The 27,126-nt window shown below is 44.7% G+C and overlaps 1 protein-coding gene and 2 non-coding genes across 6 annotated transcripts in view; 2 read left to right on the forward strand and 1 right to left on the reverse strand.

The window, feature by feature from the left end:
• The window catches only part of CDCA7L (cell division cycle associated 7 like), a 46,861-nt gene extending 30,290 nt beyond the window's left edge, over positions 1 to 16,571 (reverse strand). For 2 of the 4 annotated variants that reach the window (XM_066240546.1, XM_066240545.1), the window contains exon 1: positions 16,274 to 16,571. In XM_066240546.1, coding sequence (XP_066096643.1) covers positions 16,274 to 16,297 — 24 coding nt within the window. In that variant the 5' untranslated portion in view covers positions 16,298 to 16,571. The remainder of the gene's footprint in view (positions 1 to 16,273) is intronic. The other 2 variants (XM_066240543.1, XM_066240542.1) reach the window with 1 other exon arrangement.
• A 6,549-nt stretch (positions 16,572 to 23,120) lies between these two features.
• TRNAG-ACC (transfer RNA glycine (anticodon ACC)) lies at positions 23,121 to 23,197 on the forward strand. Its single transcript has one exon. It is a non-coding gene; the product is annotated as a tRNA-Gly (tRNA).
• A 488-nt stretch (positions 23,198 to 23,685) lies between these two features.
• TRNAA-CGC (transfer RNA alanine (anticodon CGC)) lies at positions 23,686 to 23,760 on the forward strand. The gene has a single exon. It is a non-coding gene; the product is annotated as a tRNA-Ala (tRNA).
• The last annotated feature ends 3,366 nt before the right edge of the window (positions 23,761 to 27,126 follow it).

Consider the following 27,126-nt stretch of genomic DNA (forward strand, 5'->3'; position numbering starts at 1 on the left):
TATTAAATTCAGCTCATTTATTATCCAGCATTATGTAATTTTTAAAAAATGTTACACATTTATTGTCTGTCTCTCCCACGACAATGAAGCCATGAGGACTGGGGCTTTGGTTCACCCATCACTGTAGCCAGAGGCTAGCATAGAGTAGAAACACACACATTTGTTGAATAAATAATATATAATAATAAATAAATCAAAGCGTTTTATGGAATGTATAAACAGTACTGTCATACATAGGTGGTGTTATGCAATGGAAACGAACTGTAAGGCTACACCTAAGAAGAATATTAACAGTGACAATTTCTGAATAGTGAGACAATGAAAGTTAGCAGAGTAGCAAAGAGTTCTTTTAAAAGTCAGACTGCCTTGTTTCCATCCACAGCTCCGCCCAGAAGTTGAGGATCAAATAAGACAATACATGTAGAGGGCTCGCCAGAATTCCTGCTGCACAATAAACACTCAATACATTTTCTTACTGATCATTGTTAATGTTTCCCCCTGTATTTTACAAGCACTGGAAAACTTCTCAAATAAGTAATCAGGGAGCAATATCAGCAACATGGTGAACTGGGAAGCTCCAAGCCTTCAATTCCCCAAGGAGACACTGAAACCCAGAAACACTATAAACTAATCTTATGGGAGTTCTGGAAAACAATCAAAAGCCTGTGGAAACCAAGAACATGCCCAATCAAGAAAAAGTCACCTGCAAAATGGCAGGAAATTCTGTGGTATTTTCACTCACTCTTGCCCTACCTTCTCTCTACATTACAGTTCTGGTCTGGGGGACGCTGTGGCTGTTCCCAGTTCCCTTGAACTGGAGGGAGAAAAGCAGATGTTGGCTGCAACACGCTAGCTGAAGGACTGGTCCCTGTCTCACCTAACTCAGTCACAGCCGAGGACTAACAGATCTGCAGGTGCCCTGGATAGGAATTTATGCATGAATGAATACAATAGACCATCAAAAGCCCCAAAGAGAAGCTTGGGTAAAACTCCTTGGGAAATTAAGACACTCAAAAGGAGTTATGCATATGAAGGAACTGAGAAAGCTACACACACATATAGGCTAGACACGGGCTCAGAAGAGACCAAAGAAGACCATAAGCATTCTAGCTCAGAGCACGCCCAGCTAGCCAATGAATGACTTCCCTGGCACACAGCCAGCCTTTCAGTTCAAGACTTATAAAGGTGGCTGTTTTCTCAAACACCCAACTTTCAACAAAAGATCAAAGGCATACACACAAAGAGACAAGAATATGACCCATTCAAAGGAACAAAATAAATGGGTAGAAACCATGCCTGAGGAAGCACAGAAGACTGTGGACTTCATAGACAAAAAAACAACTGCCTAATCATGACCAGAAAAGCAAACAGAAAATACAAAGAACTAAAGTGAATCAAGAATGTGATTTATAGTCCCTGGGCAGTGGCTCAATTGAGAGATCATCAGCCCAGCATTTGGACATCCTGGTTTGAGTCCTGGTCAGCGCACAAAGCAGAAGCGACCATTTGCTTCTCTTCCCCTTCTCTCCCTCTTCCCTTCCTACAGCCAGTGGCTTGACTGGTTCTAGCATCAGCCCAGGGTGTTGAGGATAGTTTGGCTGGACTGAGCATGTCGGTCTCAGGTACTAAAAGTAGTTCGGTACTCAAGCATCGGCCCCAGATGAGATTGCCAGATGGATCTCAGGTGTGGCACATACGGAAATCTGCCTATCTCCCTTCTTCTCACCTAAAAAAAAAAAAAAAAATCACACACACACACACACAAACCGGTATAATCAACAAAAAGATATTTTAAAAAAAGACAAATTCCGGAGCTGAAAGTATACAAAAACTGATTTGAAAATTACACTAAAGGGGTTTAAAATTAGATTGAGGCAGCAGAAAACAGAAATCACAAATTATTTGACAAAATAATGGCTGAATACTTCCCAAATTTGATGAAATACACAAATACAGAAATCCAAGAAGCTCAATGAACTCCAAGTGTGATAAGCCCAAGAGACCCACACTGAGACACATTTTAATCAAACTGTTGAAAGCCAAAGGCAATCTTGAAAGCAGCAAGAGAAAAGAAACTCATTATATACAAGTGGTCCTCAATAAATTTATCAGCTGACTGCAGAGCAGAACCTTAGATTCCTGAAGACAGTGAGAGGACCTGTTTAAAAGCTGAAAGATAAAACTGCCAACCAAGACTTCTGTATCTGGCAAAACCGAACTTCAAAAATGAGGGAGAAATTAAGACATTACCAGATAAACAAAAGCTGACAGAGTTCATTGCTACTAGAACCACCTGACAAGAAATCCCAAAGGAAGTCCTTAGGTTGAAATGAAAGGACCCTAGAGAGTAACTCAAAACCATATGAAAATATAAAGTCCTCAAGTTTAGGTAAACACACAAATATAAAAACCTGTATCATTATAAATTTGGTTCATAACTCCATGCTTTATTTTCTACAGGATGAAAAAAAATACTTATGAATCTATGTTAGTGGGTTCGCAATGCATAGATGTCATCTGTGACATCAGTAAGACAAGTGAGGGACAGAGCTATACAGGAGTTTTTGTATGCCATTTAAGTTAAATCAGTGTCATTCAAATTACACTTTTAATTTTAGACAGTTATATATAATCCGCACTATAAATACAGAGAAAATACCTATAGAATACACATACACATAAAGCAAAAAGAGAACCAAAACGTCACTATACAGAAATCAGCAAAATACAAAAAAAAAAAAAAAAAAGGTAGGTGCTAATAGAATAAATGCAGGTCAAAAAAAGCTATCAAACATACAAAACCAAAAACAAAATGGCAAAAGTTAAGTTCCCCCCTATCAGTAATTGCTTTAAATACAAAGGGATTAAAGTCTACAATCAAAAAACAACAGATTAGATGGATTTAAAAAAAAGGGGGGGAATCCAACTATCTGTTGTCTACAAGAGACTTCAGATCTAAAAATATAAACAGGTGCAATGTGAAACTGCAGAAAAAAAGGTTCAATACAAATGGTAACCCCAAGAGAGGGTGTGGCCACACTAGTATCAGACAAAGTATTCAATACAAGGATACCTTGTTTTATTGCACTTCACAGATGCTGTATTTTTTACAAACTGAAGGTAAGACCCTCTTTTATATTGAAAAAAGGGTCAATTCGCCAAGAAGATAATACAATTATAACTACGCATGCACCAAACATCAAAACTCCAAAATAAATGCAGCAAACATTATGACTAAAAAGTGAAAGTTATTTCTACAATAGTTAGGTATTTTAATACGCCACTTTCAATAACGAACAGAACCAGACAGAAGATCTACAAGGAAACAGAGAAAGCGAACTTTCAAGAAAGCAGGTAGAACTACCAGACTTCTATAGAACACTCCAACCAACTGTATGACATTTTCCTCAGGAGCATGTGGAAAATTCCAAGACATCATCTGTTAGGCCACAATACAAGACAGAATTTATTTAAAATTACTGAAATCACACAGCTGTCTTTTCCAGTTACAATGGAATAAAACTAGAAATCAACAGAAAGAAAACTGAAATTTTCACACACACGTGGAAGCCAAACACACTCTTAAACAATGAATGTGTCAAAGAGGAAATCACCAGGGAAATCAGAAAATGCGCTCAAAACAAACACAAACAGGTGGAATGTGAAACAAAAGTACCAAACAGAACAAAATGGACCAAAACGTATGGGATGCAGAGAAAGCAACGCTATGGGGAAAATTCAGGGCTATAAACACTTATATATATTTAAAAAAGAAGAAATATCTCAAACCAGCAAACTGAATTTACATAAGGAGCTAGAAAAAGTACAACGAACTAAACCCAAAGACAGCAGAAGGAAGGAAGTAATAAATTATCACGGAGATAAATAAAACAAAATCAATATAAAAGTTGGTTCTTTGAAAATATCAAAACGAATGACAAACTTTAGCTAGATCAACTAAAAAAAAAGAGACAGAAATCAATCCATATCACTGTAATAAAGCAGGGATATTACTACCAACTTCACAGAAATCAGGATGACAGAAGAGTACTATGAACAATTGAATGCCAACAAATTGGGTTATCTAAGGGAAATGAACAGATTCCTAGAAACAGAAATACCTTCCAACGCTGAAACATAAAGAAGAAATCTGAAAAGACTTCTAACTAGTAAGGATTCGAATCAGTATTTATAAACCTCCCAGCCAAGTAATCCCAGGACCTGATGGCTTCAGCAGTGAATTCTATTCTATTTAACATTTAAAAAAGAATTAACACCAATCTTCTCAAACCCTTTAAAAAAAAAAAGTGAAGAGGAGAGAATCTTTTTTTTTTTTTTTTTTTTTTCATTTTTTCTGAAGCTGGAAACAGGGAGAGACAGTCAGACAGACTCCCGCATGCACCCGACCAGGATCCACCCGGCACGCCCACCATGGGGCGATGCTCTGCCCATCCTGGGCGTCCCCATGTTGCGACCAGAGCCATCCCCAGCGCCCGGGCCATCTTTGCTCCAATGGAGCCTTGGCTGCGGGAGGGGAAGAGAGAGACAGAGAGGAAAGCGCGGCGGAGGGGTGGAGAAGCAAATGGGCGCTTCTCCTGTGTGCCCTGGCTGGGAATCGAACCCGGGTCCTCCGCACGCTAGGCTGACGCTCTACCGCTGAGCCAACCGGCCAGGGCGAGAATACTTCTTAATTCATTCTATGAAACCAGTGTTATCCTGACACCATTTTGAACAACATAGGTTTAAACTGTGTGGGTTGACTGAAAAAAACAATCTGCATGTAAGTGAACTCATGCAGTTCACACCTGGGTTGTTCAAAGGTCAACTGTAATCAGAAAGACATCGTATGTTCATGGATTGGAAGACAACACTGTTAACATGACACTACCCAAAACTATCTATAGATCTAATGCTATCGCTATCAAAATACCAGCAATATTTTTTTACAGAAATACAAGAGCCATTTCTAATACTCATTTGGAATCTCAAGCATCCCTGAATAACCAAAACAATCTCGAAAAAGAAAAAACCATGTTGAAGGACTCACGTTTACTAATTTTAATACTTACTGCAAAGCTACAGTACTACAAAAAGTACGGTCCTAGCAAAGGCAGACATCTAGACCAGGGCAATAAAACAGAGCACTCAGAAATAAACCTTTGCATATATGATCATATGATTTTTGACAAATGATGTAGGAAAAGCTGGATCTCTATATGCAAAAGGTTGAAGTTGGATCCTTACTTAACACCATCTACAAAAAAACCTCAAAATGTATCAGACCTAAATCTAAGAGCTAAAAACACAGAGCTCTTAGATGAAAACATAGAAAGAAAATTTCATGACACTGGATTTGGCAATGAATTCTTGGATATGAAACCAACAGCATAGGCAACAATAGAAAAAAAGATAAATTCGACCTCATCAAAATTAAAAACTTTCGTGTATCCAAGAACACTCTCAAGAGAGTGAAAATCGGGTAGCTGATAAGGGATATTAATATTCAGAATATATAAAGAACTCCTACAGCTCAACAACAATACCAACTGAAAAATGAGCAAAGGGTTTAAATAGACATTTCTCCAAAGATACACAGGTGGCCAATAAGCACATGAAAAGATGTTCAGCATCACTCATCATTAGGGAAATGCAACTCAAAACCATAGTGAGACACCTCTTCACACCGGTTAGGATGGCCATTGTCAATAACACAGAACATAAGTGTTGGTGAGCATGTGAAGAAAGAAATGAGGAGCCTTGTGAACTGTTGGTGGGAATGTAAAACAGTACAGCACTTTGTCAAATATGGTGATTCCTCAAAAAGTTAAGCATAGAATTACCACACGACCCAGTAACTCCACTTTTAAGTATGTATATGTCCAAAAGTATTGAAAGCAGAGATTCAGATATTTCACACCAACGTTTATAGCAGCATTATGCACAACAGCCAAAACGTGGAAATAGCCCAAGTATCCACGGATGAATGAATGGATAAACAAAACACGATGTATACATTCACACAATGCATTATTTTTCAGCTTTTAAAAAGAATGAAATTCTGATACATGTTAAAACAGAAGAACCTTAACAACATTATGCTAAATGAAAACATTACGCTACATGAAACAAGGCCGGTAAGAAAGGACAAATCTAGTATGATTCCGGTACAATATGATTCCAAGTAACTTATAGGAGGTATCTGGAATGATCAAATTCATAGACAGAAAGTGGAATGGTGGATATTAGGGCTGGGGGCCGGGGAGGAACGGGGAGCTAAATGTTTAACGGGTATAGTTCAATTTAGGATGATGAAATGGATGGTGGTGATGGGTGCACTACAGTGTGACTCTATGCCACTGAACTGCACACTTAACCACCACTAACATGGTGTATTTTATATATACTTTACTATAGTAAAATAAAAGGGGCAAAGGCAAAATAATCTGTTATTTTTAAGAGAAAATATAAGTGGGGAGAAACGTACAGACATGTATGAGTCTAGAACTTAGAAGAGCTACTTCAACGAGTAGCCGAGGAACCAGATTTTGGCAGAGGTTCTGAGAGAGAAGTGAGTCAAACCACTTGGGAAGTGCTGGGTAACTTCCTTCTCCAGAAAGGGCAGCAGACAAGAACTGTGAAGCCAGTGTTAGGATGTCTCTGGATGCTGAGAGACTGATTATCAAATCGGACAAGTCGCTCTCGGTGTTACTCAACAGGATGCTGTTGGGGTTTTGGATACAAAGACCGCACTGCCCTGTGGGAGTCTCCTGTCCCCACAGAGCACTTCTCACCCCTGAACTCCAGATCACGAACAGGAGCACTCCCCTCACCCAATTACCCTAAAAAGCAAAATAACACCACATGGTGTGAGGTACATCACCTTTACATAGGCAGTTTCTGTTACCTCCCTATGCCCTTGTGTGTCTGTCAGGCTGGAACAGGTTATAAAGCAGCAGCAAACCCCTCCAAGTCACAAGAGCTTAAAACAAACGGTGTCTTTCTTCTTCCTAGGACTGTTCTGAGCCAGCAGGGTGAACCCCTCCACACTCCGCCACTGGACCCTGTCCTCATGCGGAACCCGGCTGACAGCTCCCACTAGCGGGAACACTGATAGACACAGAGGATGTGAGACATGGTCAGGGATGCTCCTCTGGCGTTTAAAGAATTCCTCCTAGAAGTGACACACAACACTCTGCTCACATTTCACCAGCCAAAGCGCGTCAAACAGCCTTGCCCATTTCAAGGACCAGGGAAACGCATTCCTCCCATGGACCCAGAAGGTGTATGAGAACAATTGCATAAAGCTCTGATGACTTCCAACTCTGGCTGGAGAGCGTTCTTTCTTGTGAAGCAGAGACACTATGTTCATGGTTATAATGAAAAGTTATTAAGCCTGGCTGGTGGTGGCTCAGTGGATAGAGCGCTGACCTGGGATGCTGAGGTCCCAAGTTGGAAGCTTGAGGTCACAGGCTTGAGTGGAGGCTCACCAGATTGAGTACGGAGTCACCAGCTTGAGCCCAAGGTCACTGGCTTGAGTAAGGGGTCACTGGCTTGGCTAGAGCCCCCTCCCTCCGTTAAAAGCACATTTGAGAAGCAATCCATGAACAATTAAAGTGATGCAAATGCAAGTTGATGCTTCTCATCTCTCCCTTCCTATCTCTGTCTCTCTCTCCATCACTAAAAAAAAGATAAAATATAAAAGTTATTAAGAAGACTGAAATAGTACCAACATGTGCTGGGCACCTCGCTAAGGAATCCGATGAGGGACGAGTCAGATTAGTGGTAGCGGGCGCCAAACGACCTTCCCACAATCTCAATGTGGTGTCCTGAACGTGAACGCTGGAGTCCCGAGGGGCCCCGGCCCACCTGGAGGGTAGGAGGGCAGGAAGACCGCCAGGGGCCTCGAGATCAGCCGCGTCCACACGGCTGCAGGACGAGCTGGCCTGGAGGGGGACTTGCAGTGGGGGCACAGTGCGAGAACCAGTCACAGGGATGTGCAGGGCATACAGTCAGTAACACTGTAATAACTATGGACGGTGCCAGGTGGGTCCTGGACTTTGAGGGATCACTTCTTAAAGTATAAAAATGTCAAATCACTACATGGCATACCTAAAATGGATATAATACTGTATGTCAGCTATAACTGAAGGTTTTAAAAAACGTCTGAAGCACATCGAGACAAAAAGTGCCCATCTGTCAGAGGTGGGTGCCCCTGTGCTCCACACAGGCAAGTGCTGAGCCGATCTGCATGCTGGCGGAAGGGGGTGGGGGGAGGCTCTTCACGCCACAGCCCAGCCCTGGAGCCTCCACACAGGGATCCTCCTGACACACGTGCGCCCAACGAGTGGAAAACATGCCCGAACAGTCACTGGGATGGCAGCCCGCGTGGGCGGCTGACACCACTTGGCTCCTGGCACTGTGCCGGATTGAACATACACGCTCCCTGGGAGTGTGTGCTTCCTTGGTCCCTAATTACAGCCAGGGAAGAGGACACACTCAGTCCCACGACTGTCACGAGAAAAACCAGATGCTCTTTTTACTTTTTAAAGATTTTACTTATTTATTTATTTACTTATTTATTTATTTATTTATTTTACAGAGTCAGAGAGAGAGAGAGATAGGGACAGACAGGAAGAGAGAGAGATGAGAAGCATCAATCATCAGTTTTTCGTTGTGACACCTTAGTTGTTCATTGATTGCTTTCTCATATGTGCCTTGACCACAGGCCTTCAGCAGACCGAGTAACCTCTTGCTTAAGCCAGCAACCTTGAGTCCAAGCTGGTGAGCTTTGCTCAAACCAGATGAGCCTGTGCTTAAGCTGGCGACCTCGGGGTCTTGAACCTGGGTCTTCCGCATCCCAGTTCGACGCTCTATCGACTGCGCCACTGCCTGGTCAGGCCAGATGCTCTTTTCTGTTGAGCTTTTCTTTTTAAGCTGGAAGTGTAGGAAAACAGAAGGAAGCTTTTTTTTTTTTTTGTATTTTTCTGAAGCTGGAAACGGGGAGGCAGTCAGACAGACTCCAGCATGCGCCCGACCGGGATCCACCCGGCACGCCCACCAGGGGGTGATGCTCTGCCCCTCCGGGGCGTCGCTCTGTCGCGACCAGAGCCATTCTAGCATCTGGGGCAGAGGCCAAGGAGCCATCCCCAGTGCCTGGGCCATCCTTTGCTCCAGTGGAGCCCTGGCTGCGGGAGGGGAAGAGAGAGACAGAGAGGAAGGAGAGGGGGAGGGGTGGAGAAGCAGATGGGTGCCTCTCCTGTGTGCCCTGGCCGGGAATCGACTCGGGACCTCCACACGCCAGGCCGATGCTCTACCACTGAGCCAACTGGCCAGGGCTGCTTTTTTTTTTTTTTTTTTTAAGTCAGATAAGGGGAGCCTATGTAAGAGGCCAGAGGCTAAATGAGCGGGAAAGGTTAAATGAGGCCTCACTGGCTTCAATTATAATTAAAAACTTTAATTTTAAAAACTCCCCAAATGAAAAAATGCCCGGCACCAATCATCAGGGAAAAAAAAGAGAAAGAGAATAAACAATGATTTTAAATACACTTTTTCCCCCTTAACTTTCCACCTTAAGCCAATGCTAATGGAGAACAAAATGAAGGCACTAGACATTTTACAATAATAAATATTCCCAGGGGTTTCAATATCAACTGAAGCCCACCCCCCCATCTAAGCGCCCCCAGAGTCCTGGAGCCTTACATAAAAAGACACTGTGAAGGGGGGTGGGGGAGGTAGATATCTTCTCTCTTTCAGGATTTATTACAGGTATGATTTCTAAATTTCAGGCTTGGCAGTCCCATGCCTCTCAACCTGGGGAGCTCAGTGACAGCCAGAGGGCTCGGGGGGCCCCAGCGGGGGCAGGGAGGGGAATTTTCTTCCTAGAAGAGTAATATAAAATAGCATTTTTGTATTAAAATATTTAAATGTCTCATGGAAAAGAATGCAAAACAGGCCTGACTTCTAAAGAGAAAACCAGAGATTGATGAGGAAAGTCCCGTGCCTGGGCAGGTGGGGCCACCAACGCCTCTGGGCATGAAATGGGCCGTGCGTTTGCTCAGTGGAACAAGTCGAGAAGTCTGATGACAGACATCCAGTCTGCCATAACTCAGACTTTCACTCCCTACACACTGACAGCCCCAAACTATCTTTAAAAAAATTCCAACAGCCCTTCCCAGATGGCTCAGCTGGTGGGAGCACTGTCCTTAGTATAAGCCAAGGCTGTGGGGGCCCATCCTCGCTCAGGGCACACACAAGAGTCAATGAATGAATGTACAAATAAGTGAACAACAGGTCGATGTTTCTCTCTCTTTAAGATCAATAAAAAAAATTTTTTTACTTAATAAATTTAAAAATTCAACAAACACCTATCACCAGGCCCTTCACACATCAGGGTATTAGCATTGTGGTCTGCTCCAGGGTTTTGAGTCGTGTCTGCCAGCCCGGGGGATAACAAAAGACCAAATGCCAGAGCTCACTCACAAATGCAAGCCACTCAACAGGGCCCAGGGCTCTCCTGGAGGAGAGGGGAGATGCAGAGAAGGGGGCTGCCCAAACCAAGTGCTGCATTATGGCACATGGGGGGGGGACAGCAGAGGGGGTCGGTGGACCACACTCAGTCCTGAGGATAGTGGTACAAGTGGCAGGACACAAGACGCCTGGGAACTTGCCACCCATACACCTGGTAGCCTGGGCTATTCTAAAGCACAGGCTTTAGAACTCATACTTAGGGATTCAAAATGCCTTTTTGCCAAGGGGTTAAGTGCAACAACATTCAACCAGGAAAGTGCGCCCAGCTGAAGTGCAGAGCCCGGCGAAGTTTACAAGCTGCGCCCGCCCGTTATAACCAGCACCCAGATCAGACGTCCACTGTTTTAGGTTTTAGAAATCACTCTGGGTGAACCCAGTCTGCCTGTTAAGACATCTAACACACAGGAATGCTACCTAGGAGAGGATTTATAGTTCAAATAAGCAAGACCGAAGAAAGCAGCTCTTTCTCAGCCGTGATTCATTGCCGCATGAGAGCCGCCCGCCCGGCACAGAGTACCCTGCCTTCCCCGGCCACAAGCACCTCGCTGGAATTCCAGGGCGGCCGCAGGCCCTCCCACAATGTCCCGGCGAGCACAGTCACGGATTTGGGGTGGGGGGGATTCCAGGCAGACTTGATGGTGGAAAAGAACGTACCTCTACAATGACTCTCCACTTTCCCCCAAGGAGAAATAAAACGTTTCACTAGGGGCTCTAAGTCCCTAAAGAAAAGGTCACTGTTTCACACCAGTGATCACGAGCCCAGGATTCTAACCTGACCAAAACCTACTTTCTCTCAGCCAATACAACGCAGCAAGAAGGGAAATGCCTTAAAAGACAACAATGTGTCACAGGTTCCCTCCATTGAAAATCAGGCACAACCCTTTTACTAGATAGTACTGATAAGGACTCCAACCTACTGAGAAAACCAGTGCTGAAGGTGCTAGAGGAAGAATTCAAATAGCAATCAAACGGAGAAGTTACGCAAAAAGGGTGACTGGACAGAGCCCCTCGGTGGAAAATATTTAGAAAATGACACCCAGACGCAATACAAAAGTCACATAAAAATTATTTTTATGTAAAAGCTTTGTGGATCTTATTCACAGTTCGAAGCTGACATTTGCAGGCAGCATCTAAGGAATCCTGTCCAAAGCATAATCTGGCCCGTTCCTAGGAAAGAAGTAGACCAGCTAACTTACTGTTCACACCCCAGTGCTCCTAGTTAAGAGGGAGCAGCAAAGGTACTCCGAAAAAAGCAGAAGTGCTGACTGACACCCCTTACATGTAAATAGCAGATTACACTTGGTGTGTCCTTGATCATCTCAGCAGCACCACACTGGGCAAATGTCTTCAGTGCTCATAAGATTATTTCAGTGAAAACTTGGTAACCTGCCAAGGTCCCGTGAGTCCAGTGGCGAGTCAGGCAGTGGCTCTGGGGACAGAATCCTGGCTGAGCGCCTTCCTTGCTGGTTGTCTGAAGTGGATTGCTCAATTTTACCTTATCTTTAAAATGCAGATAAGGGCCTCCTTTACAGAACTACAGTGAGGATTAATTCTGATAACTGAAGTACCTAGCACCGCCTGCTTTTTAATAAAGGAAGTGATAGTTTCCCTGGGTAGGGGGGTAGGGGGGAAGAGTTGGGAAGGATGGCTCTCTACATTCCCCACTCCCCAAACCAAAGGCCACCTAAGCCCCCACAGCCAAGAGCGGGAGCCAGCCGGGCACTGGCCACAGCAGAAAAGGCAGTCTTCCTTTCTTTTTTGCACTTTTCCAAAGCTGGAAACGGGGAGGTAGTCAGACTCCCACATGCGCCCGACCGGGATCCACCCGGCATGCCCACCAGGGGGCGATGCTCTGCCCATCCGGGGCCGTCACTTTGTTGCAACCAGAGCCATTCTAGTGCCTGAGGCAGAGACCACAGAGCCATCCTCAGTGCCCCGGCCATCTTTGCTCCAATGGAGCCTCGGCTGAGGGAGGGGAAGAGAGAGACAGAGAGGAAGGACAGGGGAAGGGGTGGAGAAGCAGATGGGCGCTTCTCCTGTGTGCCCTGGCCGGGAATTGAACCTGGGACTCCTGCACGCCAGGCCGACACTCTACCACCGAGCCAACTTTCTCTCACCAGAGCTAACATAATGCCTAGCACATCGTTGGTGCTCAAAGAATATCTGATACACAGACGAAGCCAGGCAGGGAGCCCTCTGTCATCAGCTGATGATAATAGGAGTGGGAAGGAGACAGGCAGAAGACATCAATTATTTGAACGCAGTCTCTGGCCCCAGGACATATTTTTGCACTGCATAGAGGGCACTAACATTTACTATGGAAGACACACTTTCCTGGGTGTCAGCTGCAGTAAATTTACCAAATACACCCCTCAATGGTACTATTTTAAAACATTCAGGAACCACTGCTTTTCATTAAAAGGAAGGAAGAAAAGGAGGGAGGGAGGGAAGAAGGAGAGAAAGAAAAGAAAAGGGTCCCACTATCCTTCTCTGATCTCTATCCTTCCTTCCCCTAACTGGCCTTTATCAATTCCACTTCGGTGGACAAAGCTATGTCTTTATGAAGCAAAACTGTGTTTGGAGGCAAAATTTCTAAACTGTAACTCCACAAGAGCACTGACAGGTAAGGAACTCTGAAGAGCCATTTAAAATGAACATGCCTGGACTATTCTAGTCAAATGGCCTTACTGATCTTTTCATTAATTTACTGTAACATTCATAAACTTTGTAAAGTCAAATCATTATCTCCTGGTTTTCTGTCCTGTGTCCCTGACAGGTCAGAATGGCTGTGTTCTCTGACGTTGCTCCTGAGCAGTAAAGACTCATCTAAAACTGATGAAATAGTCAGTGGGACATTGAAACAACGACCAAGTGGCCTTTTAAATACAGAACTATAAAGGTGGCAAATCATTATGCTGTCCTCTCAAGAAGTCACAGATGACCTCGCCTCCCCCTCCCCCTGACCAGCTTCTGGGACTCTGGGCACAAGTTTTAAGCCACAGGATCAGATGGGTACACACTTTATTGCTATGAGGTCAATAGCCAGACACATTCCCCTTTCCCTCTTCAATAGCATGCACGTTCCTGAGAACACTCAGCAACATTTCCTTCTCTAAGGGCCCAGCCTGCACCTGCACCTGCACCGTGGAGCTAGGGAGAGTTAAAGGACCATAGTGACATTCAGGACCTCCCAGCTTCTCGACTGGGAGCTGGGGTGGCCTCACCTCGCTCCCGTCAGTCAGGGACCAGATCCCTGCCTGGGGTACCAGTCCTCATTGACCATGAAATCACAAAGATACAGTGGTCAGCCCAACAACCGCTACAGCCCTCAGGAGGTGGGATCACTGTCAGAAGACATCCAATCTGACACACTGGTGAGGTCTCAAAAAAAAACACACAAAAAAAAAACAACAACCCCACAAAAACCCCAAACCAAACCAAACCAAAAAAACCCCACACAGAAGCCAGAAAGGAATGAAGAGTTAGTTTAAATATCCTCTCTTCTTGTTGCCTAGTTCCCTCTATGCGTAGCATCAGACCGAAGCAGCTTTGCTGAAACTCCTTCCACCTCTGCGTTTCCCAAGGGATGGAAATTTTACTTAAATGTGTAAGATTAAAACCCACTGGACCCTGAGCTGGGCCTTATTCAGCGTGCATCAGATGGCATCAGGCAGTTCATACACCGCTTTATTCGTGAGGCTAGGCACAGAGTAGGACCACACGAACTTAAATTAACATCTTGCTGTGCCTGGAATGTTCATTAAACACTACTTCTCTGCGTCCCCCGCCCACCCCATAGAACCACTCTCCGCTAATTTAAGAGACTATAATCTGCTCACATTTAAATTGTGACCAACAGAACATTTCCACTGGAAAAAAAAAAAAGCACACCTCTTAATTTGCACTACCAATTAGGAGATCTTTATTAAAGGAAAAACAAAAAAATCCTGATCATCTTACATATAGTAATTTGCCCTAACTGATGCATAATAGCTTGGATATAATTTGGGGATTACTCCCACATGGTAAACAGTTTAACATTTCAGAGTTACCAAAATTTAGCTTCATTACTTAACAGGAAAAGGTTCACTTCTGGGACACTGTGAACACCCTAAGCATGAACTATGTATACAGTAAGAGGTGGAAGCGAACCCAGCAGGGAGCCCAGCAGCACAGGATTCAGGCAGGTGCGATACATTATCAAGATACATTTCCTGATGAAATTCACAAGGAGCACAAAGCTCCTTCCAGAATGGGTTAAGTATTGGAGACACCTCCTAGAAGCACAGAATCCTAATTATATGCTCAAGTGATGAAATTCACAAGGAGCGCAAAGCTCCTTCCAGAATGGGTTAAGTATTGGAGAAATCTCCTAGAAGCACAGAATCCTAATTATATGCTCAAGTCCAATGGCAAAAATAAAATAAAAATCGAACCCTGTCTGTTCTTAACCTTGCTTTTAATAACTCACCTTGCTGGAGAAATTTAAAAGTATTACCCTTTCTTATAAACATTCACAACATATCTCTCTCAAATGTCCACATTCAGGAAGCTTTTCTGAAATTACTATATACTACTATATGGCCAAAGCGACCATTAGTGGCTCTCCCTGTAACTTGCCGCTGGACCTGGGCTGTGACAGCAGCCTGGGCTCACGCACCACTGGCCTCCCGGGCCCGTTGGCTTCCAGTCTCTGAGCGCCCAGGCCAGCACCCAGGTGGAGAAAAGAGGTAAACATCAGTCGGAGGTAAAGTGGAAGCAGTGAGTCAGAGGCCCTCACAAAAGCAAGAAAAAAACTCAACCCCTCACACAAAGTATCTCTCGGGCTCCCATGAGCTGCTTCCTTCCCATTCTAAAAGGTTTTTTTTTAGTTCGTTTTAAAAGTTTTTACTGCTTACCCGGGGGGTGGGGTGTATATTCATTACTAAAATGTAGAAAAAAACTCTTTTAAAAAGAAAGAAAACTGAAGCCACGTTCACATTCCCAGCGCCTACTGAAAATTAGGGTAACTTACTCTAAAGTGTTTGTTAATGAGATTTTTAAAAGCTACTTAAGACCCTAGCGTGTTAATTGAGGTCGTGCTGTGTATACGGTTTGGGATCTTGGGGCTTTTGGTTTTTTAATTTGGCCTAATAATGTTGCTACCCCCCCACACCCCAACCCCCCCCCCATCCCCGTCCCAAGTGGTTACAAATTCCTTGAGGACATTTACAAAAGTTCTAGAACAGATACAAGAACAAATTCTTTTAAAACTCCACGAGCCACGTTGAACTGGTCTGCCTCTGGATTTTTATTTTGTAAGAAAAATGACGCCTTTCTTAAACTTCCTTATCTCTATACCAATGCCCAGATTAGTGGGGGCGCGCACCAGAAATGCTCCCCACCCACCCTCGCCCGGATCCCACCAGCACTGCGCCCCTGCTGCCTCCCCTCCAGATGCATTCACTCACTCCTGGGGCTCGCAGGAGCAGCAGCAGCCGGGCCTGCGACCCCTGGGCACCCACCGGGACAGAGGCCAGAGCCCCAGTGCGGAAGCTTCCAGCCCCTCCGGTCCGGCTGGAGCAACCGTGACCCACTGCGCACACCTGCAGGGCGCGCCCACTCCGGAGTTTGCGGACTGGGAGCACCCTAGCCCCGACTGGGTAGCCGAGGGCCACGTTTCCAGCCCGAGGCATGCAGGAGGGCCGGGCGCAAAAGGAGGCCGGCCGTGGGGGCGTCGGGGCTGCGGCCGGCGGCCGACCCTCACCTGGGAGCGAGTCGCCAACTCCATGCTTCCACCGGGCTCCAGCCGCCTCCTAGCACGCTGCCACGGGAGCCTGGCTCGCCACCCGCAGGGCGCACGCACTCCGCGCGCGCTGCGCCCGAAGCTCCGGCGGGCTGGGGAGGGGCGCACTCGGCGCCGGGACGGGGGAGCGTGCGGCACCGCCCACTCGGCACCGTGCTCTGGACCGCGAGGCTGGGGTCACAGATCCGAACTTCGTGACCAGGCAACTTCGTCTGGCAGGCGCCGCGACAGGGCGCTGCAGACGGGCCCGGCCCGAGGCTGCTAGCAGTATGAGGGTGCTGGGCTCCCCCCTACAGCTGAGGGAGGGAGTGGAGCCGTCCGGCCGGGTTTCGAGCGGGAGAAATGAAAGGGGGCCGTCCCGTGGCTGCCTCCAGCTGGCACGCTGAGTTAGGACTTGGGCGTGAGCCTCTGCAGCAATCTCTGGGCTGCTTCTGAGCTTGTATTGTTTTGTTTTAAAGGGGCGGAGTTGTGCTGCCTCCAGAACATTTCCCTACAGGGTTCACTTTGCAAAAAGTTACAAACCCCGCTGAAACTTGATGCAACCTTTGCTACCACCATTGTACACATAGGCCTCCGGCGCTGCTAGACAGAGTTCGACGGGTCAGGCATTCTGATTACCAAATACTATTGTACTATATGTCAGGCAATGTGTTAGGCCTGGGAACACATGGTTGAACAAAATACAGGTCTCTGCTGTGTTGTAGGTTACCAGCCACCTACACAATGTAAACGTTAACAGCAACGCAAGAAAGTACGGAATAATAATGTCATCAAAAACAAATTTGATTACCAATGAGTTCAAATAATGGTGATAATAAGTTCAATAATAATGAACTTAAAAATGGCTGCAAATAAATGTAAATTTGGAGCTCTGATAGATGTCATAGTGGTGTAAAATAGGGGGACTTAATTTGGCACAGGGCAAGGAAGACTTCGTGCGATAGGGATAGGAAGAATGAAGAATTAAGTGGATGGAAATTGTGGAAGGCTGGAAATAGGTACTGCAGGGAGGTTGGTAGATATTGTCCTGAAATTGAAAGCCCTGGCTCTTGAGTTCATAGGGGAACACTGTACTCAGGAGACCTTCTGCAGTGTATCTTGGCTATTGGGATCCCATCTTTTGGGGTTTTTTAATTGATTTTAAGAGAGGAAAAAGACAGACATTGATTTGTTGTTCCACTTATTCATGCTGTCATTGTTTGATTCTTACATGTGCCCTGAGGGAGATCAACCTACAACCTCCACATATTGAGATGACGCTCCGAGAGCCACCTGCCCCAGGCTGAGATCTGACCTTTTCCATCATTTCTTTTTTGAAAGAGTGAATGAACTTGTCCAAGCATTTACTCAAGTGTGAGGAGAAAACATCTGGGAACTGCCCTCCTTCCTTCTTTCCTTGGTTCTGCAAACATGTTTTATGTGCCCTCCTTGTTCAGATCCTCAAGGTAATAAGACAATCAAATATTGTCTGATTGAAGAAAATGCTTTTTTTTTTTTTTATTGGATAATGTAAACCAGTGGTCCCCAACCCCCAGGCCGCGGACCAGTACCAGTCCGTGGGCCATTTGGTACCAGTCTGCAGAGAAAGAATAAATAACTTACATTATTTTCGTTTTATTTATATTTAAGTCTGAATGATGTTTTATTTTTTAAAAATGACCAGATTCCCTCTGTTACATCCATCTAAGACTTATTCTTGACGCTTGTCTCGGTCACGTGATACATTTATCCGTTCCACCCTAAAGGCCGGTCCGTGAAAATATTTTCTGACATTAAACCAGTCCGTGGCCCAAACAAGGTTGGAGACCACTGATGTAAACTATTGATTATAGCCACTTTCATTTTTACTATGCTTTCGAGTTTGCTTTCACAGACAGTCTCTCCTTGAATCCTCCTAACATTCTTCCAGATGCTTATTATCCATATTTTTTAAAAATAAGGAAATAGAAGAAAAACAATACCTGCCACCCTACTAGTAAATGGCAACTGCAGATTGCCCAACTGGAAACCATTCCTTATGCCTCCATATTCAACATTCGCTCCATTATTCTTTATTTTATTCCCTTTGGCTGCCAGGAAACTCAGAGCATAATTTATTTGATCAGAATTGTTAAAAAAAAAATTTTGGTATAACTGCTACCCCGTGAACCAGTGATTGTATTTTAATTTATTGTAGGCTTCATCAAATTCTTTCTGAAATTTGAAGTCAGTCAAATTTTGCAAAGCACTGGAAGTAACCTACTTCTTATTTGGAACCCTGTAGCTACTGAGGCTTCCTGCTTTAGAAATTTGCTGTGTGTAACCAGCTCTAAGTCCTCCAGTGGCAACCTGGAAACTCTTCCTTTGCCTGGCAAAGCCCATGCACTTGAGTGGTACTTAGTAACTGATTCTATAGTGGTGTGTTTTGTTGTCACATTTTGGTTCTTTTCTGTTGAGGGAAATCCCTCAGGAAGCAGGGGATTTTAATATCCTGTGATAATACTTTTCTACTGTGGTGACTAGTGGGATTAATAATGTGAGCATTGGGCTTCAGCATGGCACACAAAAGTGACTGACCCTTCCCAGAAGCAAGAGTATATTGTACCAGGAAAAGCAGACATGATGTTTGCAAAATTCCTCTAAGAAGTCTCTGTTTAGAAATCTATGCTTGCTTCTTTTTAAAAATGTTTCTATTACAGAATAAGACTTTGGTCCATAGCACCTTAAACAAGGTAAGAAATTTGTGATTAGATGTCACCACACATGCTTTAAATGACATAAAACAACTGTGATTTTATGTGATTGGATGTAGCCATGGCCCACAATTTTTGCACTGTAAAAGAAATCTTAGTATCTCTCCTCGACTCTTAAATTGGTAGCTCTGCTCTCCCTACAGATCTTAGCTGTGGGCAGACTCCTCAGTCCATCCTTTATCTCAGAGAATTGCACCAATTTGGGATTCTGGAGAAACCAGCAAAGAATCACCTTTGGCAGAGCTGGAAGCAATGTGGGTAATATCTGAATATTTCTTAGCATTATATATGATCATGAACAAATCAGTGACAGTTAAGATAACACCCCTAGTTTTTTCCCTGGCTTCTGGTATCTTGAAACTTCTATCTCATTGTGATTAGATAAAACCTAGCCTAGAAAGAGAAGATATGCCGAATTTTGAAACTCTGGGAGAGAATTTTTCCAAGTTATTGTAGAATAAAAGATCTAGAATTGAGTTCCTTGTAGCAAAATTATCTAACAGCAACTGGGTGCCTTCCTGGAAAGTTTTCTTTAGTTACAACCTGCTTATTCCATCCTCCTGACTTGGCATGCCAAGAGAATACTGTCACAGCCTCAATTTAAATACATTCTGATGATAACCACTTGAATGGCTATGGAGAAAAGGGACTGAACCAATAATAACTGACACCTTCATATACTGGGTAAGAGAAGTACACAGCATAATTAAATCATAATGCTCATGGTTCTACCAAAAAGCCAACAGTAAGAGCGGCATCGATAATGGAAGCTGACTCAATGAGCACTGGCTGTGCTCCAAGCCCTGGGCTGAGTTCATGACTGCGGGTGGGTGCTCTCTCGTTCAGTCCTTCCACCGTGACAGTGACCCACCTGTCCCTCAAGACCAGTGCTGTGGAAGTATTATAAATGAAACAATATTTTCAAAGGATCTGGAATTTCTTAGGCAATACAAACTCCAAATATGATTCATGCAATCCGTATTTCATAGGTTAGGTTTTTGCAATACCTTAGTCTTTGAATATGAAATAGGATTATAACCAGGGATGACAAAAAAAAAAAAAAAAAATGGATGAGGCCCTGGCCGGTTGGCTCAGCGGTAGAGCGTCGGCCTAGCGTGCGGAGGACCCGGGTTCGATTCCCGGCCAGGGCACACAGGAGAAGCGCCCATTTGCTTCTCCACCCCTCCGCCGCGCTTTCCTCTCTGTCTCTCTCTTCCCCTCCCGCAGCCAAGGCTCCATTGGAGCAGAGATGGCCCGGGCGCTGGGGATGGCTCTGTGGCCTCTGCCTCAGGCGCTAGAGTGGCTCTGGTCGCAATATGGCGACGCCCAGGATGGGCAGAGCATCGCCCCCTGGTAGGCAGAGCATCGCCCCTGGTGGGCGTGCCGGGTGGATCCCGGTCGGGCGCATGCGGGAGTCTGTCTGACTGTCTCTCCCTGTTTCCAGCTTCAGAAAAATGTAAAAAAAAAAAAAAAAAAAAAAAAAAAAGGATGAAAATTAGAAAAGATTATCCAATAACTCTTACCTTTCTAAGAATTTATATGCAGGGTGGGGCAAAAGTGGATTTATTCAAAAGGTTTGAGTAAAACAGTTTATTCTTATTTATTAATTATTGTATTATTCTCCATACAAACAACTGTAAACCTACTTTTGTCCTACCATGTGTTATAAAAGGAAATTATAATGATCTAGTTCCAACCTGTGGTACCAACAAAAGTACTGTGGTGCAGTGTTTTTAAAGAACTATGATTTTTCATCATGAATTATATAGGTAGCATTAAAACACTAATTTATAAAATACCAACATAAAGTCCAGAATAAATCTATAAAAATAACTTTTAAATTACTTCTTAAATGACAGGAAGTCATAAGACATTTCATTAGTTTAATAGAAAAACAACTTTTTAAAGCAGGGTTTATTTTTTATTTTGTCAAAGCTAACATAACTAACTAGTGTTCAGGAAAGAATTTCAAAGTATCAATATTCATTACAATATTAAGGAAACTTGACTGCTTTCTGTACTCGGTAATCTCAATTATTTGCTAATTGAGTATGTGGCAAGAATTAATAGAGAATCTTGGGTCAGAAAATGGAAAATTTGGGATCAGAAATGTAAAACTTCTCTAAATAGCCCCTCTACAAATATTTTGTATTGCTACTATATTTTGGGGAGAAAACACCACAACTTTCCACAGTTTGTGAAATTTCCAAATTTGTTACAGATTTATGTTTTTTCACTTGGAATAATCAGGTATTTATATGCTAGTGGTAAGGCTGAATCATATTTTCTTTCTTTTTTTTTTTTGTATTTTTCTGAAGTTGGAAACGGGGAGGCAGTCAGACAGACTCCCGCATGCACCTGACCGGGATCCACCCGGCATGCCCACCAGGGGGCGATGCTCTTCCCATCTGGGGTGTTGCTCTGTTGCAACCAGAGCCATTCTAGCGCCTGAGGCAGAGGCCACAGAGCCATCCTCAGCGCCCGGGCCAACTTTGCTCCAATGGAGCCTTGGCTGCAGGAGGGGAAGAAAGAGACAGAGAGGAAGGAGAGTGGGAGGGGTGGAAAAGCAGATGGGAGCTTCTCCTGTGTGCCCTGGCTGGGAATCGAACTCGGAACCCCTGCATGCCAGGCCGACGCTCTACCACTAAGCCAACCAGCCAAGGCCTTGAATCATATTTTCAATAGAAAAAAAACCACAGCTGTGAGGCAGTTATGGGTTCATTGATTTTAAGCTTCCAGATGATTTTGATGAGAAGCTAAATTTGAGAACCATTGCTCTAGTCTAGCTCAGTGGTTTGCAAAATATAACCTGAGCTCTGATAAATTCAAGTTCACGGGCCCCACCCCAGATCTACTGAATTGGAAGCTCTGCAATGAGTATTAATAGTAACAAGCTCCTGTTTAATGAATATTAACCAGAAACTGTTTATGCATTATTATACTCCGTCACCGCTGCAAATGTATAATGTACATAATACTATCCTCGTTATTCAGATGAGGAATCTGAGGCTTTGAGGGTTTAAGAAACTTGCTCATACTGACTCAGCAGAGCCAAACTAGAACCAAGATGGGTCTTACTACAAAGCTAAAGCTATACTCTGACCTTTTTGCCTTTATTCAGAAAGGTGGGCAGGGGGATTCAATTTTTAATTTAAAAAATAGGAACTAGTTTCTTTATGTACTATCATCCCAACCGACCTCTGAAATCTTCTCCCCATTCGTTTGTAAAAGTAATTATTTTTCCACATATAGGCCACTTTTAGCAGGTGCTCCTCCATACTTTGAGAGTCTTTCCTCCAGCATACACACCCCAGTCTCTTTTTCCCCAAACCTTCATGTGGTCTAGACTTTAATGTGGCTAAATTGTCCCAGATGGTTACTCTTGGCTGATGATTCCATCACCGTGTTTGCAAGAGCTTTCTGCTCTGACCTACTTATCATGTCTGGATTATTTTATAGCTTTTGAGTCCAAATGAGCTCCTGACCTTGCTAACTTGTAGCCCAACCCCTGGAAATTTCTGACAACATAAAACTCAAGGTCTCATTTTAAGACTACATAATGAAACCCATAACCATAAATCCCAAGTTGGGCTTAGCAACACAGTGTGATGAGAGTTGGGCATTTCTGACCGTTATTTCCCAAGCAAATCATATCTGTATATGAAATATGAACAAGAAGTCATCCACTCACTCAGGAAGCCTGTTAAATACAGCTTGTTACAGAATATCATTTTGCAAGCACAGCCTTATCACACTCCTCTGGTAAACAGGAGGTAGACTGTTTCAATCAGACACTGACCAGGTAAGCTGGAATGTTATAAATTAAGTCTTTTTGTTTTTTAAGAAAAGCAAGGTGTCAGCTCCCCTTGCCTCCTTCCTACAGTTTCCACTCCGTCTCTCCCTCCCAAACACTCTAAAACTGCCAAGCTTTTATATACCGGGCCTTGCAGTTCTCCACTGGGCTCAGGAAAGGCTGGGGGGAATTTCTTGATGCTTTTTACAATTCCTTGGGAAATTTGGGGTATGAGATGGCCCGGACACAATCTATTATACTTGAAACTTGAAACATGCTTCCCGCCCTGGCCAGTTGGCTCAGCGGTAGAGCAACTGGCCTACCGTGCAGGAATCCCGGGTTCGATTCCCGGCCAGGGCACACAGGAGAAGCGCCCATCTGCTTCTCCACCCCTCCCCCTCTCCTTCCTCTCTGTCTCTCTCTTCCCCTCCCGCAGCCAAGGCTCCATTGGAGCAAAGATGGCCCGGGCACTGAGGATGGCTCTGTGGCCTCTGCCTCAGGTGCTAGAATGGCTCTGGATGCAACAGAGCGACACCCTAGAGGGGCAGAGCATCGCCCCCTGGTGGGTATGCCGGGTGGATCCCGGTCGGGCGCATGTGGGAGTCTGTCTGACTGCCTCCCCATTTCTAGCTTCGGAAAAATGAAAAAAAAAAAAAAAAAGAAAGAAAGAAAGAAACATGGTTCCCAAAGTAGGAAGAAAAGCAGAGCAATCAAACAGAAAGCAAGACAATCATCATCATCGTCATCGTCATATATGGAGCTTTCCTATTTCGGAAACTGCTTATGTTTCACTGACCATTAGAGACTGGGATAATACAGCCTAAAAACCATGTTCTAAGAGAAGTTAAGCCCTGGCCGGTTGGCTCAGCGGTAGAGCGTCGGCCTCGCGTGCGGAGGACCCGGGTTCGATCCCGGCCAGGGCACATAGGAGAAGCGCCCATTTGCTTCTCCACCCCTCCGCCGCGCTTTCCTCTCTGTCTCTCTCTTCCCCTCCCGCAGCCAAGGCTCCATTGGAGCAAAGATGGCCCGGGCGCTGGGCATGGCTCTGTGGCCTCTGCCTCAGGCGCTAGAGTGGCTCTGGTCGCAATATGGCGACGCCCAGGATGGGCAGAGCATCCCCCCCTGGGGGGCAGAGCACCGCCCCTGGTGGGCGTGCCGGGTGGATCCCGGTCGGGCGCATGCGGGAGTCTGTCTGACTGTCTCTCCCTGTTTCCAGCTTCAGAAAAATGAAAAAAAAAAAAAAAAAAAAAAAAAAGAGAAGTTAAACACCAGAAGGGGAACTGGGCCACAGGGTTGAAAGAAAAAGCAATGCCAGCAAACCTTTTATTTGACATTATAGATATATCTTTTGCTTTCTACTCCTCCCTTAAAAAAAAAAAGTACAAACTAAACTATAGAAATAGGCTAGGCAAAAGTCACACGTTTATTTAACTTCTGGATAAAACTGTAACTACTTGCAAGTGTTTTAAGTGTCTAATCCTCATAAAGTCTTTTCACAGAACCCCTGGAGGTGAGCAGAAACCTCTGTGCTCAGAGCTGCTGCTTCAGCACCTTGATCTTAGTTCCCTCCAGCAACATGTCTGTCTATTGTGCTCACTGGCTGTTTGGGATTTCAGACATTTGATCATCATTATCGATCTCTAAACTTGAGAAACTCACCACCCATCCTCCTGCTCTGCATGTCCCAGTTAGAGCTGCAAATAAATAACGCAGTGTGTGGTCCTGTGGCAAATAGCCCGTCTTTAAATAGATTGTTTCTTGTTTAATCCTCTCTCAAGACAGAGATGGAGTTGAAATAGACCTCTAAAAGTGTCATTTCCAGTTGAAATATTAAGACCATTGTAGAGTATAAGAAATAAAATGTTGTAAGAAATAAAGAGAGAGATTCTGTGTACATTTTGCCCAGTTTTCCCCAATAGTAACATTTTGCAGTAGAACAGTAAGTACATCGTTCCATCCAGGACACTGACATTGATGCAATTTACCAACCAATTTCGATGTCCCCAGTTTGACATGTACGTGTGTATTAAGTTCTACACAATTTTATCCCGTGTGTAGATTTGTGCACGCACTACCACAGTCAAGATGCTGCACAGTTCCAACATAACAAGGACCCTCCAGTTGCCCTTATATATCCACACCCACCTCCCTCCCACCTACCCCCCTTCCTGAACCCCTGGTAGTCACTAATCTGTTCTCCACTTCTAAAACGTTACAACTGCCTGGCCTCTGGTGGCGCAGTGGATCAAGCATCGACCTGGAAATGCTGAGGTCGCCAGTTCAAAACCCTGGGCTGCCTGGTCAAGGCACATATGGGAGTTGATGCTTCCTGCTCCTCCCCCCTTCTTTCTCTCTCTCTCTCTTCTCTCTAAAATGAATAAATAAATAAATAAATAAATAAAACGTTACCATTTCAAAATTTTTGCATAACCTTTTGGAAAACAGTTGGAATTGGCTTTTTAAATCCAATGTAATTCTACCGTAGCTGGGTAACTCAGTTGGTTAGAGTATTGTCCTGATACACCAGGATTGTAGGTGTTATCTCCGGTCAAGGCACATACAAGAATCAACCAATGAATGCATAAATAAGTGAAATAACAAATCAATGTTTTGCTCTCTCTCTCTCTCTCCCCCCTCACCCTTCCTCTCTCTCTAAAAACAAGAAATAAAAATATTTTTAGGCCCTGGCCAGTTGGCTCAGCGGTAGAGCGTCGGCCTGGTGTGCGGGGGACCCGGGTTCGATTCTCGGCCAGGGCACATAGGAGAAGCGCCCATTTGCTTCTCCACCCCCACCCCCTCCTTCCTCTCTGTCTCTCTCTTCCCTTCCCGCAGCCAAGGCTCCATTGGAGCAAAGATGGCCCGGGCGCTGGGGATGGCTCCTTGGCCTCTGCCCCAGGCGCTAGAGTGGCTCTGGTCGCGGCAGAGCGACACCCTGGAGGGGCAGAGCATCGCCCCCTGGTGGGCAGAGTGTTGCCCCTGGTGGGCGTGCTGGGTGGATCCCGGTCGGGCGCATGCGGGAGTCTGTCTGACTGTCTCTCCCTGTTTCCAGCTTTAGAAAAATACAAAAAAAAAAAAACCCAAAAACAAACAAACAAAAAAAACTAAAAATATTTTTTAAATAAAAATATACTCAGCATAATTCTCTGGGGATTCATGCAAATAGTGTATCTATCAAATAGCCTGTTTCTTCTTTTTGCTGAGCAGTAGCCCATGGTGTGGGTGGACTGCGTGTTTTAAGCATTCACCTGTAGAAGGACGGCTGGGCTGATTCTAGTGTTGGGGAATTACAGTGAAGGCAAAATGTACACAGAATCTCCGGTATTATTTCTTACACCTGCTTGTAAGAAATACAAGCAGTATTCACAACTGCTTGTGAATCTACAATGGTCTCAATATTTCAACTAAAATTGACAATTTTAGAGGTGTATTTCAACCTGATTTCTGTCCCCAGAGAGGACAAAAGAAGCAACAATCTATTTCAAGTCAGCCCGTTTGCCGCAGGACCACACCTCTGAATCACTGCCTTGCTCCTCACCCTCTGCCTACCATCCTCCTGTCACGTGTTCTGTTTCTTGACAGTCTCACATTGTGTCGATCAGAGTCTAGTCAGGAAACAGGAACCTTGCCAGTTATTTGAACAGAGAGAGTTTAACATGAAGAACCGTGAGCTAGGTATAAAATTCTCACTAGATTACAGAAAAGATAAAAAAAAAAAAAAGAACACTAAGGTATCACAGAGGCAGTAACTGCAGTAGGCAGTTCACCACCCCTAGCGATGGGTTGGAGGGGAGCAAGGACCAGGATGATCAAAATCAGACACTAAGAGGAGGGCCTGCCGAGCTGAAATGCACACCTCTGAAGAGCAGTCCTCCTTGGCTGGTGCTGGTTTCCCTGAGATGGGCTCAATAAAGCTGGTTCTGCAAGTGTTAGAAAACCTCAAGCTGGACTCTGCTGTTGCTATGGGAAGGAACTGCTGTCTGGGTGAAGAAACATTGCTTGGGTAATATTGATGGAAACAGGAAACAGGAAACAGGAAGGCAAGCCCCTTCCTCCTCCAGCTTGGTCATCTCACTCTAGACACCCCTACTGACAGACTGTAACAGGGAGCCATCTGGCAAAGCAAAAATGATTTCCAGGCCCTGGCCGGTTGGCTCAGCGGTAGAGCGTCGGCCTGGCGTGCAGGGGACCCGGGTTCGATTTCCGGCCAGGGCACATAGGAGAAGTGCCCATTTGCTTCTCCATCCCCCTCCTCCTTCCTCTCTGTCTCTCTCTTCCCCTCCCGCAGCCAA

The sequence above is a fragment of the Saccopteryx bilineata genome, chromosome 7 (assembly GCF_036850765.1).
Source record: "Saccopteryx bilineata isolate mSacBil1 chromosome 7, mSacBil1_pri_phased_curated, whole genome shotgun sequence".
NCBI lineage: Eukaryota > Metazoa > Chordata > Mammalia > Chiroptera > Emballonuridae > Saccopteryx > Saccopteryx bilineata.